The sequence below is a fragment of the Brassica napus genome, chromosome A9 (assembly GCF_020379485.1).
Source record: "Brassica napus cultivar Da-Ae chromosome A9, Da-Ae, whole genome shotgun sequence".
NCBI classification, from domain to species: Eukaryota; Viridiplantae; Streptophyta; class Magnoliopsida; order Brassicales; family Brassicaceae; genus Brassica; species Brassica napus.
In genome coordinates this window covers 12,383,916-12,403,246 of record NC_063442.1, presented here as the reverse complement: position 1 = coordinate 12,403,246, position 19,331 = coordinate 12,383,916, and the positions used below count along the sequence as shown (strand labels likewise).

Genomic DNA, 19,331 nt, shown 5'->3' with positions numbered 1-19,331 from the left:
GAACACATAGCAGATCAAAGCAATCATAGATAATATGGTGGCAAAATGAAAATTAATAATATAAATAGGAAAATTTGAGAGAGGGAAACTACCTTGAAAAGCTACAAAAAGTCGAGAAACAAGAAAGGATGACTCCTATTTATAGGCTCCGAATGGTAACTGCAGTTTGAGCGGTGCGAGACAAACGGTTTAACTGCGGTGCGGTTTTAACAGTTATAAAAACGTATATATATATATATATATATATATATATATATATATATATGGTATATGTAGAGATTGTTGTTACTGTTAACTATGGTGCGGAGCGGCCATAGTAGTAACAATTACAACGTTCCGCATTCCAAAGAGGAAACAATTCCACTGCCCAGAAAACTAAAGAGCCATTTAATGGTGAACAGAAAAATGGTTCGGTGCTAAACTAATTTCTCGGTAAATCGAGACTGATCCTGGGAATGATGTGATGATGACCCAACAAATTTTGGAGGATTTGTCGGGCCGAGATCATTTACTCTACAGATCCGTTTTTTTTTTGTAATTCTTCGAGATTGACTTTATTTGTTACAATGAACAAAGAGTACTTATTGTTGGAGATGGATTGTGTCTCTCGATAAGCCCCAACATGTAAATGAACTCGGCCCACATAAGGAAAGAGACGGTTAAAGATAGCTAAAATCAGTTTAGGAAAAAAAAATAGAAGAAAAACTTGACGAATTTGATTATAAATAAAGAAGAACTCACAAAGAGAAGAAACATTCACAAACGCACCAAGATTGACACAAGAACTAGGGTCTGTAAAGATTTACTTTGTTGTTGTTTAATTGAATTTAAGCTATTTTTTATCTTTTCTTGTTATCGATCATTGATCTTCCAATAGACGCCTTTCAAATAAATAACCATCAAATTTATGCTTTCATCTCGAACATGTCAGATTCAGATTCGACAGGGTCGTTGGACCTACGCCTCCCCTTGTAAACGGGGAAGACAATCGGACATGATTATTAAGGACATTGATACATCCATTTTGATTGCATTGATAAGCTACAGTCTAATTCTTTTGTTCCATGCATATTAAGTATGAGATCTTTGCTTCCACAAGAAGTTGATAGTGCGAAATTTCGTTTTACTTAAACCAATGGATAAGTCGATTCGTATATCTCTTCAGCGCAAGGAAAAGTAAAAGTCCAGAGTCACCAAAAGAATTGACTTGAATTGTAAAAAGAATAATAAGAGGAAGCCACTAACAAAAATGTCGATTGGCTTCCGACTCCAATCATAAATAAATATTCAAGAACAAAAAGAAAAATGAACTGAACTTCGTCCATGTTTTGTCGAAGTAAAGAATGATGAAAAATGGTATAAAAGCTAAGTTAATTTTGTAGAATTATTGTTACTTTTAAACTTCAAAGGGATGGATTATGATGATGCGTGGTTTTTAGTAGATTGATCAAATTGATGAAGACATCAATGTCACAAGCAATCCTCAAAGCCCCTTCGTATGAGTGTCCGTATTCCTCTTCTGACAATCTCAGTAGATCCTCAAACATTGGATGGTTTAACAAGTTAGCCTCAACCTCTAGCTTGCACTGACTCTCTTTATCCTTACCTACATAAACCCGAACTTTTCCTTCTTCTGGTAATGCCGATGTTCTTGAAGACGCAAAGTTCTTGGATCCGCCACATAGTAGCTTCTTCACCATGCCTCTCATTCTCTTCTGATGAAAATGATATTAATTAAAATTCAGATTTTGGGTTTACCCTCTATAAGATGATGTTGATGTGTGTGTTCTGTTTCGTAAGATAATATAATGAATGTATATATATATATATATATATATATATATATATATATATATATATGTATTGACAAGTGTTGTTGGGTTTACGTAGTGAACAAGAATAGGAAGAAGGGGAGAATGGTCGAACGTTTCAACGGAGAAGCTGCGGAGAATGGAAACGTATGTCGCACCGGTTTAAATAGACTAAACCGAACCATTGGTTTTGTATTGGCATAACCCACTTCCACAATTTTAACCTCGAAGCAGTCGATGAAATACAAATGATAAGTATTACGAATTCTTCACTCAGTTAAAGTTAAATCACGAAATTCCAAGAACGAAATATTAATGTCTGAACTCGTTCAATTGTTAATTTCGGTTCAGCGATTAGAACCAGACTAATTGATTTCTGTTGATCCGACCGACTCGAGAATTAAAAAGAAGAATCCAGCGGTTTGGCAGGTAGGAATGGAGGTGACTCGACGTGCTCCTTTTTAATCATATTATCATTTTTAATACAGTCTTCGGGAATGGGTTCATAGTTATTCTAGTATTGTTTTGCCAACTTGTTCGTACAAAATTTAAAATATATTGTAATATCAACCCAACTGGATTTTTAATTTATTATATTGATTTATTATTATACTCCTTCGATTTCACAATACATGTTATTTTATTTTTGGAATTTTGTGATTTAACTTTACCAGAAATCGATTAATAATTTTTTTTCTAAAATAGTAACATTAAAATATAATTTAAAAATTACTCAACCAATTATAAAAATGACTGGAAAATCTAATTAGTTATACAACTTTCAATAAAATGAAAAATAATATACAAATATCAAATTTTGAAACAACGAACACTTTCTAAAACATCATCTATTATAAAACGGAAGGAATATTATTCTATGTATTGTATCTTAATGATTGCACTATGATATACCATGAATTCGTTTAGTTTGCAAGTGAATTCTATTGAATCATGTCTTATTGCATTGGAGAAACAAATTATTTGTATCTTCAGTGTGTTGAGAGAACTGTTATGTAATCTAAATAAATCTTATAAAAAGATTTGTTTTATTTTTATTTTGCCAACCACAAAGATTTATTTCTTCTATAAATTCTCACAACAACTCAGCAACTGTTAAGTTTTTATCAAAGGTATGCAACTTTAGAGTACTTTGTTACTTCATAAACTTTATAGTACTTTACTTCATAATATATATGTTTCCTTTTTACACTATTTCCAATGGTTAACTTTATTTTTTGCTATAAAATAGAATAAACTTTATAATAGAGTTGTGATATACTCCGATAGCATTCTATTTTAGAATGAAAAATAGAATGATAAACAACAACAAAAATAACTTAAATCCATTTTTTACTCTATAAATAGAGTAAAAAAAAAGAGTACTGTTAGAGTTTTTTTTACTCTAAATTCTATTTTAGACTAAAAATAGAGTGAGGTTGGAGATACATTTAGGATGCAAATATAAGTATTATAGAATTTCCCCTTTTCAAAAAAAAAAAAGCATTATACAATTCCATCCATTTAGGCGACTGAATTAATCACATAACTTTAATATTTTCCAGCATCACAAGTATGGGTCTTAAGTTAAAAACGGGCGCTTCTCCCCTTCTAGTGTCGTTAAAATAATGAAATTGAATGGCAATGTTTGAAGATATATTTGATTTAGTGTGTGATGAACTGATGAATGGGAAACGATTTGCCTGATCATATTTCAAAAGAATGCGAAAAATAAATCAATATATGAAAAAATAAAATTAATAAAAAAGGTACGGTTACAAGAAAAAACAGGATAATTCTCGACAGAATTCCAAACGAAAAACAACAATGGAAGTGTTTATAGAATATTTTTAAGAAGGTAACAGTAAAATGAAACAAGCTGGATGGATCAGATGCATCTCCCCTTTTCGTGTCTATAGAATCACGAAAAGTAATGGAAGTGTTTGAGATGCTTGATACGTACGTCAACGTGGAGCCGCGTCCTACGCGGACAATTCTTTTATTGGATGAATCAATTAAGTGTCAGAGCCAATCACCGCTTCCATGTGGCTTCTACAAAATATTTCTGCTAGTTTACAATTTTAAAAGTGTTCAATTCTTCTGCTCTGTTTCACATGTATGGATTTAAATCTAATGCAATGTTTTTAAATCCAGACCTAACCAGTGACCAGACCGGATTAAAACCGCTTCCATGTGGCTTCTACAAAATATTTCTGCTAGTTTACAATTTTAAAAGTGTTCAATTCTTCTGCTCTGTTTCACATGTATGGATTTAAATCTAATGCAATGTTTTTAAAATCCAAACCTAACCAGTGACCAGACCGGATTAAAACCGGTTTTATTTGTAACTTACTATCAATTTTTTCTCTTAATTATTTATCTTTTAGATCATTATTTTGACATCCATTCAAATCATTATACTATTATAAATATTTATTTTTAATTATTATATTCAAATTTTTGAATTTTCATAACTCTCAGTGACAAATAAAATATTTTTATTTCAAATAAAAAGATTAATTTTATAGTTAATTTTCATATGGTTTGTACTTATATTTTTTCCATAAATTATTTTTTGAAATATTAAATAACTAAACTTGATTATGTTCGTAATATTTGTCGAATAAAACAAACAAAACATTAAGATTTAATTCTATTTTTATTTTATGATTTGAACTCAATTAAATTGATGAACCTGACTGAACATGTCAAACCATATTGATCCATGATCTAAAAAACCTGGTTCATTTACCGGTCCGTTTTAAAAACATTGATATAATGTGTAGTCGAATGGTTTATTGTTGGAACTTATAAGTCAAAGATATGCTTTATTAATTAGAATTTTAAAATTAGAATTAACTACCAAACAAATATTTTGCATTACTTATCAAATCTATAATTTAATCTATAATTTAATTTTTGTATCATGTAAACTTAAACCTTCAATTTATTTTGTTTTGTCATAAAAGTTATTAAATCTGAGTTTGAGTTTAAATTAAATCAATTTTTTTTATAAAATCATTGCCAGATTTATGTAGTATTTTGGCATAATACATCAACATAAGTATATTTCACAATCCATACACACTTTTGAAGTATTGCCGATTCTTTAGCTAAGTTTTCTTGAGTTTTTCATAGATATTTATCTTTTTGTGGATTGTCCTATTCCGGCCATGTTTCCCAGATCACCTTTTATTTGAGTAATATTTATTGTAAAAAAAGTAATACCGAACACCAAAAGGTATGAGATCACAAAAACTTATGAAAAACAACAATAACATTTGGGACATGCCTTTTCTTTCTTCATTTTAGTATTATGATCAATTTTTTTTTATAAAATCATTGCCAGATTTATGTAGTATTTTGGCATAATACATCAACATAAGTATATTTCACAATCCATACACACTTTTGAAGTATTGCCGATTCTTTAGCTAAGTTTTCTTGAGTTTTTCATAGATATTTATCTTTTTGTGGATTGTCCTATTCCGGCCATGTTTCCCAGATCACCTTTTATTTGAGTAATATTTATTGTAAAAAAAGTAATACCGGACACCAAAAGGTATGAGATCACAAAAACTTATGAAAAACAACAATAACATTTGGGACATGCCTTTTCTTTCTTCATTTTAGTATTATGATAGAAAATTACGAATTGATGGAGTTTCTTAGTACTGGAGATACATTTTTAAGAGAGACAGGAAAAGTAGTAATATAATCAATGCAAAATAGATATAGCCCAAGCAAATAAGGATTGACATACCTTATTTCCATCTTCATTTGTTGAGTATTTGGAGATGGTAAAGTCAGAACATATACCAATAGTTGCAAACACTGAAGCCAAGATTGTGAAAAAGAGAAGACAATTCAGGTCTTCATCATACTACGGAAACATGAAGCAGTAAAGTAAATAAAGAAGAATTGATCAAAGATAATGTTTTATTGATCAATAGAGCATGTAAATGAAATGAGATGGAAAGTCATATTCTTTCTCTCTTCAGTAATTATTATGTCTAAACCATGAACTTAACAAGGTTTATTAAATCTGAAAGGTCAATAACAGCCTAAAAGAGGCTAAGTTTGAGATCTACAAATTTCCAACATAACATGACTAAAAGTAGGACGTAGTAAAGGTCCCCCAAATTTTGGTGGAAAGCAGCTCGTATAAACCTCAACTCAAAAACAAACTAGGATTGGCTTGCTCTGTTCCAAAACCGTATGTTAGCAGCCTTCATAAGCCACAGCCCAGTCCAACCACACTCAATTCAAGTCAAGGAAATTTGGGTCGCAAGTAGGGAAACTTTAGCTTTAGAAGTTACCGCGCTCGAAACAATACGAGACTTAATAGCTATACGTAACCATTGATCTTGATTAAACGCTAATCATCTTGATTAACCTTACAAGAGTCACATGTAATTCAAACAAGTTGGGGCTAACTCTTGGGTTTAAAATTATTCCTAACAATATCAATGGCTAGAATGATTGTCTACATTACCATTCGTAAAATAAAACTAAACAGTTTTCTGCCAAAAAATCTTTCGTAAAACCAATCTCGAAAAAGTTTTACCAAACAGCTTTCATAGACTAAAACTAAACAGTTTTTACAAAACGCACTTTCGTAAAAATAATCTTGATAATGTTTTCCGAAACAGCTTTCTTAAATAAAATTGAATAGTTTTTTTACGAAACAACATTCGTAAAACCAAAAAAAGGCTCAACATTTTAAGAAATAATATTTGAAGAACCAAACAAAATTACACTAAAAATTAATGTAATGGAAGACGAAAGAAGACAAGAGGAGCCAAAAAGGGGACTCTCTCACACACACTTTTTTTTCTCTTTTTTTTCTCTCTCTCTCTCTCTCTCTATCCTTTCCAAGCTTCTCACCCACTTGGTGAAGCCGCTCGTCGCCAGCTGCAGCTTCTCACCCATCAGCTTCAACTTCTCACCCCATCAGCTCCAGCTGCTCTCCCATTGTCTGTTAAGCTGCTCACCCACTTCCTCCTCGACCAACCTGATCTCCCAATGTTTGATCGCCCAAAGCTGCTCCTCGCTGGCTCCATTTCATTGTAACTTCATTTGTTCATGAGTAGTTGTCGAACATTTTGCGGGTTCATATTAGAAAATTCTGATTTTGATCCAAATGGGCAAACATTGAGTTTGAGACAAAAAAGGTTAATTGTAAACACCACATGATTTTTGAAGAAAACCATCAGCACAAAAAAACCACAACTCAGTTAGAAAAGATGGAATTGGCGAGAGAAGTCACATAACACCCCATAAATGCCTAAAACGTAAAAGAGGTCCAAACAAAAAAAAACAGTTTCTTTACTTGAGAAGAAAGAAGAGGTATAAACAAGAAAATGTATACTTTCAAACACAAAAAGATAAACTAAGAGATAAGAAATAATCCAAGAAAATAGGAAGAGAATAAACTCAAATCTATAGTTAATCGGAAAGTTGACCGACCTAGGAGCACTATATATATCAAGAAGAGGTCAAGTCCAGAGCAAGACAGACCCATTCATCATGATTTCTTAAACTCCACACTTTTGTCATCTTCTGCATCCGAATTTAGTTTTAGAGAACTTAGTTTAGGTAATTTTAGTCTAGCAAATCTAAGTTAGACATAATTCTGCCATGCTTTGTTGTTCTATTACGTGTTTCTGATTACAAACAGACATTGTGAAAGCAGTTAGATCTCTTGTACAGAACTTTGTAAAACGAACTATCTTTGGTTTTATCCTCAAAAGGGATATGTAAAACCTTTCATAAGTCTAGTCTAAAATCAATAAAAAAAAAACTATTTACATTTCTTTTGTCTTTTTCGACTTGTAGCACTGTCGTGATTATCAAAAAAACTTCGGTTCTCTCAAAAGTTATGTAATTACAAATTTTGATTGTGCGAATTTTGGTTCCCAAAATAAACTCAAAAATGAGAGAAACTCCGAGCAAAGAGGAACTCATGATAAAAACAAAGATCTGTGCGAGCGACTCAATCACTCAAAAATGAAGTTTTCATGAGAAACTACATTGCTCCAAAGGTGGCGATAAGCAAGAAAAGACCAAGGATCTTTCGTCAAATCAATGTGATCATGGGCAGTAATCGGTGTGCAACGATTCAGTACACTCCATAAAGCAATAAGTCATAACGGCTAGATAATGGACACAAGAGAAGACAATATCAAAGTCACATTCATTGCAGCAAACACTTTCGGCATCGACACACCTCAAAACGACACACCGATGAACAAAGAGATTGATGTATTCTTCATGAGAGCTTGATGTCGAGAGAGTATGTGTGTGTGTGTGTTATGAATGATTGGGTCCCCCTATTCTGGCCTCATCTCTCCTTTTATCCATGCCCTTCATGTTGTCATCCCCATGTATCCTCGCCATGATCTTTTCTTGCTGACTTCCATGAATCTTGGGATTTCCTTCTGCCTTCCGACCAAGTGATGGTCATCCTTTGATCTCGAGCTTGGCCATCTTATCTCCTTTTCAGTTGGCAGCGATGTTTGGACAAGTGTTGCCCGTCGTTCTCCGGAAGATCATTCTCTTAAGCGTTTCATGTTTCATCTACTTGACCTTATACCTCGATGCTGGATCTGAGCCTAACACATATGAAATTCTACATTAGCGACGCTCAGAGAGTTCTAGTGAGGATGTAAGACAAAATTTCAAACTTGTAGAAGTAGTTTGTTCTCCTGTTTTATTTTTCTTATAGAAGTAGTTTGTGTTTCTATAAGTATTGCTAACTAGGATAAGACATGAGTTTATTTGTATATATTATCGACATTTTTTTATATATTTGATCTTTTTATTTATATATATACAATATTTTTTGTTATTATTATATAATTTCTTTTCTATGAACCGGATCAATTTTTATTCAAAATTGTGGAACAAAATATAATTAATATATTATTGAAATTATGACACAAAAAATTATTTTTTGCACCGAACACATTCTTAAAAAAAGTGATCAGTATTGTTTTCCCAGTTGCATTATTTTGATATTTATCTTCCATATGATTTTGAATGGTTTCAAATCAACCATTGAATTGATACATGACATTTTAATGCTTTTAGTCGTATATTTGAGGAAAACTTACATTTTTGTAATTTAAATTCTTTAAAAAAAAATTAAAATATAACATATAAAAAATCGAACATATAAGAAAAATATAACATATAAGGTTTTCTCATTTTCGTAATTTAAAGTCGTTTTAAAGTTTTTAAATATAAAATATAAGGGTTCCTCATTTTTGTAATTTAAAGTCATTTAAAAAAATTTAAAATATAACATATAAGAAAAAAATCTATTTTTATTATATGATTAATGTGATTGTTTAATTTTTTTGAATAATATAAAATTAAATAAAAATAAAAAAGGATGCAAAAATTGTTATCAAATCTTTATTATTCATAGTCATATATTTGTTAATTATATTAGGTAATTTTGTAGCTTTTATTTAAGGAAAGAATACATGTTTCTTATATTTTAGGTTAATATAATGATCTCTAGTAATTGGATTTGGACCAACATTTTTTCAATTGATTTTTAAACTGACACGTAAGCCAAATTGATATCCTAATTAAGTGACACCTAAGCATAATCTCTTTTTAATTAGTACAAACTTAAGATTACAATTTTTTTAATGATTTTTAATTAATATATAAAGGATACGAGGTTGTTCCTAGATCTTATGTGCAATGAGTTCTTAATGATATCATACTTTGAGATGAGTTTTGTGACAAATGCTTTTATCAATATTCAATATTGTGTTAGAACATTGTCGAACTGGGAAAGTAGGAAGACAGACCTATTTTTTCTTAAATTAAAACGACAATATATGATATATATTCGTCCAAGTGAAAGCTGATTCACTAAGTTTGACTAATGTTAATTTGGTTAGCCAAAGGTAGGTTTTTATGTGACATTGGTAAAGTTCAGATATGAAATTTATATACATTACTACGATCTGAACATGAAAAAACACGTGCAACTTTTTGAGACACAATGTAAATTGCCCACTTTTACTGATTTGTTTTCAGGTGACTGCTGAGTAAATTTTTTTTTTTTTTTGTCAAAACTAAATATGCAAACCAATATTTGATTTAAGTTTACAAAAAAAAAAGAGTACTAATATTTGATGAGGTGGCATCGACATGAGAACTCCACATTAACCTGCCCTAATTGTCATTCCATTTTTTTCTTTTTTTTTTTCTACCGAAACTCTCCCTCTTCGTCTGCTTCTTCTTCTTTTTTTTTTTTTTTGTTTCTATCTCGATAAATCTTCTTCTCCAAGGACTCATAATCAATTTCACTCCAATTTTTGTGAACAGTCTCGTCGCTACCTTGATCGTCTTTGACTAGACGTTCTTTCTCTTGAGGTACACCTTCACGTCCCTGTTTCTCTCTCTCCCCGCCGTTCGATTGAATGTCGCAGCTTGCGAGGATCATGCAAATTGATCTCGCTTGCGTCGCCTTATCCAATTAGGTCTACTTTCGACTCGATTTTGTGCTCTGTTACGATCGATTCGTTTTTCGCTTCAGATTTTCCTCATTCAATTTGAATTTCTCTATGTACATTACTCTTCAACTATTGAATGAAACTTTATGCAGAGAAGATTTCTCCAAGGGCCATGGTTGCACTTGATTCCTATTTCCCAAGGAAGAGACTCTCTGCTCTGGAACCAAATTTCTCTGGTTCGACGTGTATCGGAGTCTACAGTTCCGATGATTCCATAGCATCTTGTGACAGGTGCCATACTATAGTTATAATTTGTTTAATTCGATCCTCAATCTTTAAAATTAACTGTAAATTTGTGCTTCTCAGCTGCGATGATTTGGCAACTGTATCTTCCACTTGTTGCGATTTCGACGAACTGTGTGGTATGGATTCAGCCTTGGAGATGAGCTGCAGGTCTAATGGAGAAGGCCGCGAGGTTCATGACGCTGGTGGTGGTGGTGGCGGCGGCACACACAAGAGTGAGGTTCCAGGGTATAATACAATGTATGCGAGCGGTTGGATGTACGTTAATCAGCAAGGCGAGATGTCTGGCGCTTATACGCAACAGCAGCTATTTGATGGTCTATCCTCTGGCTTTCTACCTGAGGATCTTCTTGTATACCCAACTATCAACGGTTATATGCACAATTCTGTACCGTTAAAGTACTTCAAGCAGTTTCCGGAACATGTCGCCACTGGCTTTGCGTATCTACATAATGGAATGATAAATGTCCATCAACGTGAGACTCAAGCAGAGCATACAGCTTCTGCTGCTGCTCATTTGGTTTTCCATCCTCCACAGCCCAGTTCTAATGGTTCGCTCTTGGATCAGCGAATGTTAAACCAGGAGGAAGTGAATTTGTTAGCTTCGTTCATCTCATTGGTAACTTCCTTTCACGGTGATAACTCGTTTCGAAAATTCATCGGACATGATGCTCGAGTACACATAAAGAAACTTCTTAAATTGTTTTTTTTCCAGGGAAGCGAACATGCTTGCTGGTTTCTTGTGGATGCTGAGGGTAGAAATCATGGTCCATATTCTTTATTGGAGCTTTGGAATTGGCAGCAGCATGGACATGTTTCAGATGCAGCCCTGGTAAGCTGTAAAGAATTGAGACATAAAAAGATTTTCTGAAAGATTGTGATTAGTTGAAGAATATGCAATTATAGTGATACCTCTTTGAAGCCTTGTGGGTGCCTAGCTTTGCTTATTTATGCATCTGTGTGATTTTTGTCTTGTTTCATCTCTCTGAAGTTCCCTACGCCTTTACTGTTTTGCATTTACTGCTCCTTCTTAGAATACTTGGGGGTATGTTTTCTCTTCTTTTTCTCACGTTTGCTTAAAAATTTTGTTTTGCAGATACGGGATGTTGAAAATAAGTTAAGACCAATCACATTAGCGTCGTTAATTGGTGTATGGAGGGATAAATGTGGTAGTGAAAATTGTGACGAGTCAGTGTCTGGGGCGAGCTTCATATCTGAAGTATCTGAAGAACTCTCTTCTCAGCTTCAGAGTGGAATAATTAAAATAGCTAGAAGAGCTCTTCTCGATGAAATCATCAGTAGCACAATTTCAGACTTTCTTAACGCGAAGAAAAGAGACGAGCATCTCAAGTCTGTTCCAGCCAGTTCTGCTGCCAATGTTGTTAAATGCATATCGGTAATTCAGTTTGTTTTTGCGCATTTATATGCACATGCACACCTTTTATGCACATACATGCAAATAAAAAACTTGTGGGGCTATCATTGAATCGTAAACTAATTTAGTTACGCTTTGTGTGAGCAGTCTCAAGTTATCAATCCGGAGAAAACTGCTGTTTCAACCACTGAAGCAACAGCCTGTGGGAACATAAAGAATGAGGGGGATCCTAGTCGAATACCGTCAGAGTCGCTCAAATACACTAAATCTGTTGGAAGTGCCGAGAACTTTCAGACATCTTGCTCAGCTGTATGTGGAATCCTTCACAACAATTGCATGCAAATTATGTGGAATGCTGTCTTTTATGATACTGTGGCAACATATACATCATCTTGGCGAAAGAACAAACTTTGGTTTCGTTCTCCTGATACCCCAACCGTTTCGAGCTACTGCAAGGGTTCCCATACCAACCACTCAGAAAAACCAGAAGCAGCTGAAAGTGTCAGTTTTTTTTTTCTTTTTTCTACTAAACGAGTCATTTTCTCTTATTAGTTTTGCTCATTAATGTGATGAATGTCATTTTTTAATGTTTTGCAGTTTACTTGTAGGGTGGATTCCTCTTCCTGCAAAACTGCGAACTCTAATGCATATGACTTAGCTACCAAAGCAGCAAGTTTTCATGAACCGTCATCTAGGAGAGTAACCTTACCAGTCATTGATGGAACAGAAAGCGTTGTAGCAAGCATATCGGAATACGTACAAAGTGAGCTCTTTTCGTCTCTGGAAACTCATCTGACTGATTATATTGGCATTCTCATTGAAGATGGTGCAAACATTGCTGTTAGTACTGTCCAAGATGGCAAAATGCATGAGGTAAGGAGAAACAGTTTTGAAAATTTCCAAGAAAATTTCCTCCTTTCTAGTTCAGTTCTTTATTGTGACATGCTAGCGTGTGGATACTGAATTTATATTGTTGCAAACTACTGCAGGAAAACTCGTCGTGTTTGGAAAAGTCTGGTGAAAAGGGAGAATCGTCTCAGCAAATCACATCTGAGGATATTGTTGCTAATATTTTTATTACAACATTGCAGACATCATCAGACAGTCCGGTCAGTGATGAAGTTGATACTCTTGATATTCATGAGCCACCACCACCCGGGTATGAAAGCGGCATTACAAGGCCATCTCTGCGCTGTAACTTTCGGCCTGTAAGGTCCAAAGAATCCGTTCCTGAGATTGAAGAATATGTTGCAGCGGCTTTATGTAGACAAAAGTTGCATAATGTTGTTATGAAAGATTGGAAATCACTGTTCATGAAGTGTTCTCTTAAGGAATTCCTTGCTTCACAGAAAGGAAGCCATCAAGTTTCTCGCAAAGAAACAATCGCCCCGAGGAAGCTCAAAGCGAATACTCAGATCAAAAAGCCAGTAAAGTCTAGTATATCAAGTCATACAGCAGAGAAGCCAAAGAAACAATGTGTCAGATCTTCTGAAAAAATTCTGGTTAAACGATCTAAGAAACCTTCTAAAGATACACCCAGTAAAGATTTGTCACTTAGTAAACCAAGTCAGCCGAAGATAAGGAATGCTGTCCAGCAGGATCAAAGTATGTATTCTCAGCCTTTATCATCCAAATTAGAGAAACTGCTTTTACTTTACATACTGTTCTATTATTATTATGCAGTTATCATTAAGAATGTGACGAAGGTTCGGAAAGAAAAGCTTGGTAAAGATGCTCATCTCAAGGTGATTTCTGAGAAAAACCAAGATGTTGGAATGACAGATGAATTTGATGACGAACTTCTTATAACAAGACTAAGAAGTAAGTTTTCTTTGTACTATATATGTGTGATTCTGTTTTTGATATCAGGGTTTGTGTTTTTTCTTTTTCCGTTTCATGTTATTTCGTTAAATCTATTAGGGATATCAAAGAGTAAAACAAAAGAGTTAAGAGAAAGTACAGACGCTGCAAAATCCTGTGAGGAGATTTCATTGTCTGCTGAAGAATCCGTGGAAACTGTTGGCTATGGAGATCATGAGGAAAATCTTTCAAATAAGTCTTCCCAGAAAGTGCAAAAAGGTAGAAGACTCTTTTATCTGTTTCCTGGACATTTAACCTCCTGTCGTCAGGGCTCTTGAGCTTCTTTACAATGTACCCCGAGCCTACTAATCCCATCCTTCTGAAAAGCAGCTAATGTATCAAAGCTAAAGAGAAAGAATACATCAGAAGTCGAAGGAGCACAATCTTGCAGTGGAGCAAACGGAGGATATACTGAGATTTCTGGAAAAGACACTGATACAGAAAGCCTTGGATTTGAAACCAGGGATAAGGTTTCCCCTGAACGCCTCAGCAAGAGACGGAAAAGTAAGATCTCTTTAATTTTTTTCTCTCAGGTTTTGGGAATGCATCCTGCAATTAATTTACTAATTTACTATCTCCAGAAGATGCAGCTAAAGGAAAAAATATTGTGGAGAAGTCTGCGCGCAGCGTATCACAGAAGTCCCTTAAGCGTAAGTTTCTAGAATCGTACTGTGTTGTTGTTAGATACTTTAGTTCCTTTAGGAGAGATCTGGCTTCTTGAATGCATGGTCCCCAGATTTTAACAATTCAGTACTTTGTTTCATGAAGCATCGGAATCATCAACTCTAAAGAGAAAGCATTCATTAGATGAAAATGTCCCCAAGGATTCTGAGAGTGCTGTTGGAAATGAAGGAAAGCTTCCCGGCAATACATCAAATAAAATGCAGAAAGGCAATTATTTCTTAAGAAGTTTTCACTTTTTAGGTTTTATGGTTTAATATTTCTCCCAAATATATATCATTTACCCTAAACTAAATTTATTGGTTGGTTTGTATAGTAGGTTCGAAGAAATTGAAGCTTAAAAGGAAGCTATTACCAAAGCATACAACAGAGCTTTCTCCCATTGAGGATTTGGCAGTGGATAATGACAGCAGACCTACGTCGATTGCACTAAAACCATTGGTAAAATTGGGAACGAAAGCGAGCAATAAAAAGGTGTTAGTTCCAATGCCAAAGTCCGATGGATGTGCACGCACATCTATTAATGGCTGGCATTGGCGTGCATGGTCATTAAAGGCTAGTCCCAAAGAGAGAGCTAGTGTTAGGGGAAGTTCTTGCGTGCACACGCAACATTTTGGTTCCAAAATTAGTTCTTCTCAAAACGTTCTTTCTGCAAGAACTAATAGGGCAAAGATGCGTAATCTTCTAGCTGCTGCCGATGGTGCTGACCTCTTAAAAGTTTCTCAGTTGAAGGTGAATAAAATGAAAACAAAACAGTTTTCTTTTTGAGTGACACATCCGTGTGGTGTTGATATATATTTTTCTTTTGTTTTGTGTCATGACGTTGACAGGCTAGGAAAAAGCGTTTGCGGTTTCAACAAAGCAAAATTCATGATTGGGGTCTTGTCGCACTTGAACCAATTGACGCAGAGGACTTTGTGATCGAATATGTTGGAGAGTTGATACGTTCATCTGTAAGTATGACTTACTTAATCATGTGTTCCATTGAATTGATTTATTGATTTATCTTAGCTTCTTTGATGAACCTTGATGTTCTACTTAAGGAAAGACTATTTCTATTTCTTTATGATCATGATTGTGGTTCAATATGTCAATCTCACAGATATCTGAGATACGTGAACACCAATATGAAAAGATGGGAATTGGAAGCAGTTATCTTTTCAGGCTTGATGATGGCTATGTGGTTAGTCACCTGTGCAATACATTAATTCTTATCTAAATCTTAGATTGATAAGTGTGGCTTTTGAATTACTTGTTGTTTACTGTGAATCTTAGATTGATGCCACAAAGCGAGGTGGCATAGCAAGGTTTATAAACCATTCATGTGAGGTAACAATTGTATAGTATGAACGAGTAATTTGGTTTGTGGATTCCTTGGGGAGTCTCTTATAGAAGACATTTGGTTTATTGCAGCCTAATTGTTACACCAAGATTATAAGTGTGGACGGTAAGAAGAAGATATTTATCTATGCGAAACGGCATATTGACGCTGGTGAAGAAATAAGTTACAACTACAAATTCCCGCTTGAGGACAACAAAATCCCTTGCAACTGTAAAGCGCAAAAGTAAGTTGTTGATGGGTTGATGATTTGTATATTTTCTTGATTATATTTATTGTTGATGTGTTGTGCCTGAGTTTAAGTGTTGATTTCGTGAGCAGGTGCCGTGGATCACTGAACTAGGAGGGATGTGGTTGGTAGAAGAAAACTGAATCAGATGTATACTATGTACGGGGTGAGCACAATTTAAACATATTTTTGTAGATTTGTATTAGTGAAGAATTAAATCAGAAACGGTTTACTGATGAGCTAATTTTGACTTGTTTAGAATGTTTTTTGGGGTTCACGTGAAGAAGATGGACGAATCTACCTTTTGCGGTAAACATGTCCACCAGGCAGCAGCAGATGAGTATCCTCTCTTTGAACACAAACTGTAACCATTTTATCCCACATACTAACACTTATAAATAAGTCATTTTCTTTTTGATATTTTTCTAGTTTTCTTTTGTTGTTGTTGCCATCAACAACGAAACAAATTCAATGCCAAGTTAAGAATAAAATTATAATTAACTTAATTCCTTATGAATTTTAAAGAAACGAGATTGATATTTATTGTGTTTCGTGTAACAAAACAAAAGGTTATTATTGCTAAGCATTTTTAGCTGTCCATTGTAAAAAAACAAATGCCAACTTATAGAAATCAGATCTTTGTTGGTTTGGTTTCATTTGAGCAGCAAGAAAGGAGAAGAGAGATTATCATTGTTACGGCTCAATGAAAGCTAAGAGCTTGTTTCTAAGCGTTTAAAGCATTTTATTGATATTTTTGGGTTGTGTTAATATAGCATGTATAGTTTTTAATGTTTTGTTTTGGTTTGCAGGAATTGTAAGGAAAAAAAAAAGATTAGCAATGTGATAATTCCATTTCCACAACCCCATTGTGCTTGATATGGTATGTATTATGTTATATATGATGTATATGTATCCTTCACCTTTTTTTTTTAATTTCGAACTATTGCAACTTATTGGACACTGACGTTTGGTGATTTTAATTTTAACTAAACCGAGAAAAGCAAAATTGCTTCATCAGACGCGAAACGGGACAGGCCCTACTTTTACTCTATCTAGTTAAAAGGCAAATATTGGAGTAGTGTTGCCTTTCTTTCCCCTGACTGTTTGGGTTTGCCAAAGACAATTTGTTCATCGACTTCGTTTCTTGTCGTTGGGGTACCAAATTTTCTCTATCTGTAGTTTGCAAACTATTTATTGTATGAATTAAAATATTTGAATCATTAAAACACATACAATTGAAATGGTGCCAGTTAGTGTGTGAGAATTACATTTGCCTTTTATAATGATTTGGTTACATATTTATTATACATAAAAGATTATTAATTACGTAGAAACTACACAAGTAGGTTTGACGTGTTTAAAGCTGTTTTGAAGGAGTGATGCGTGTGTTGATTGTTGGTGCTGCATGCATGTATTGAATAGTCTTTGGTAATTCATCTTAGTTTTGTGCTTAACAATAGTTTTGTACTTAATGTAGGAACAAGAAGTCTCTTGTTTGTCAAGTTTGCCTTAACTAATGATATCTCATGTCTCTTGTAGTCAATTTTGCTGAACTAACGATATCTCCTATTGGAACATGTGTTTTCATCTTAATTTGGTGATTACATTTCTTGTTTTGCAGTTACCAAATACCGTCCAAATAATTTTGAGTATCTTCGCATGTTTCAAAACTCTATAATATGTAAGAAGACTCACCAATCACCATTAGTGTTTCTTTTTTGTAAGAGAAATAATTATTTACCATTTTCAAATATATTATTGATCATAAAAGATTTCAATAAACAGTTTTTGTTCACATTGACATAGAGTCAACAGTACCCCCCAACTAAAAATAAAAAGTCAGATAATTTTGAATTTTGACAGTGTTTGAAGTCAGCCATCCTATTTTCTTCACATTAATACATAGTCTCTAATTTGGTTAATATAGTTTTGATTGAGTCTTTTTATGTTGCTGGAAGAAAACCAGTTTTTTTTTTATTTTGCATAAAATGTATGCATCACTCACTATCACTTTCCGGCTACCAGAAACAGCCGTCAGCGGAGCAGAATCATCACAATGGTATGAGATTTTTGATATATAGCGAATGTGGAATTATGATTTGATGGTGAATGTGTTGAAATTTTTGCCAATAATATCCAATTTATAAGTTTGGCCCGATCATCAAGAAGTAGAGTTTGGGTCTGATCCAATCAAATACAAAGAAACAATAGAAGTTCGGTATGTAAAGCAAATTCATATTGATTATCGTGTATGATGTGGTTATTGATTCATAAAATAAATATCGGTGATGACAATTATTTTAGTGAAATTTATTGAATAGATATAATAAGTGTGAGATTTAATCATTGCGATGATAAGAATTTCATTAGATATTTTAGTTGTTAATTATGAGTTTTCATAGATAACATGTGTCACAAGCTCTAAATATCTTCTATTGTTGTTTACAAACATTTATGGTGTGGTGCAGTTTAGATGTATGAGTTGTTTGAACGCTTCATGTTAAATTTAAAGAGGACTACGATCAATCTTGTCAATGTTTATGGTTTGAAAGTTGCATCTGGTTTAGATGAAGAAATATGACACTTTGACTTTAGTGTTTTCTATTGTTGTCAAATAAGAGATGCAAAACGATATGATGATGATGGCTTAACATAATGGTTTGTTGAAATGTCTAAGTGGAGATAAGTAAAAATTAATGGACAATTTGTGGAAATAGTGAAGAAAACAAAATCTAATACTGCACAACACACTTGCCCACTATACTTAATTTGCTCAACTGAAAAATAGTTTTCATACTTTACCAATAAAATAATCGCAACAATTTTGAATAACATGTAATTCTAATAAGATGCACAGTATTATTTAATCCCGATCAGAGGATAACCGAAGGATCCAACTGATATACACCATCTGCAAAAAAAAAGAAAATTAGGTTAGAAGAGAGGTCGAGAATTCAATTTTCAAAATTTGATAGCTAAATGCCTCCAGTAAGATTGTTAAACAGTGCATGCCATAACGTCCTAGGTAGCTTCTGAGTCGATGTCATGCTCCTTAACCGTAAGCCAAGGATTCAGGTGATCTGAAAAGCGTAGGTTATTTTTCGACTTCAAACATGAATTTGAAAAATAAATAGCAAACTGTTGGAAATAATTAATACATGAGCAGATCCTCCTAGAGAAAGTAGGACACCAACCTCCACTGCCGGCTTTATGGGTGTACTGAGGGTGCACAGGCACAAGGACCCATTTTTTTACAGAA

The 19,331-nt window shown here is 33.7% G+C and overlaps 1 protein-coding gene and 1 pseudogene across 1 annotated transcript; one reads left to right on the top strand and one right to left on the bottom strand.

Moving 5' to 3' along the window:
• Window positions 1–285: 285 nt before the first annotated feature.
• Window positions 286–1,790, bottom strand: LOC106387063 (auxin-responsive protein SAUR71). Its single transcript, XM_013826877.3, has one exon. The coding sequence runs from the start codon at window positions 1,707–1,709 to the stop codon at window positions 1,404–1,406; it is 306 nt and encodes a 101-aa protein (XP_013682331.1). The 5' UTR covers window positions 1,710–1,790; the 3' UTR covers window positions 286–1,403.
• Window positions 1,791–10,019: 8,229 nt separating this feature from the next.
• On the top strand, window positions 10,020–16,578 carry LOC111200951 (annotated as a pseudogene).
• Window positions 16,579–19,331: the final 2,753 nt, after the last annotated feature.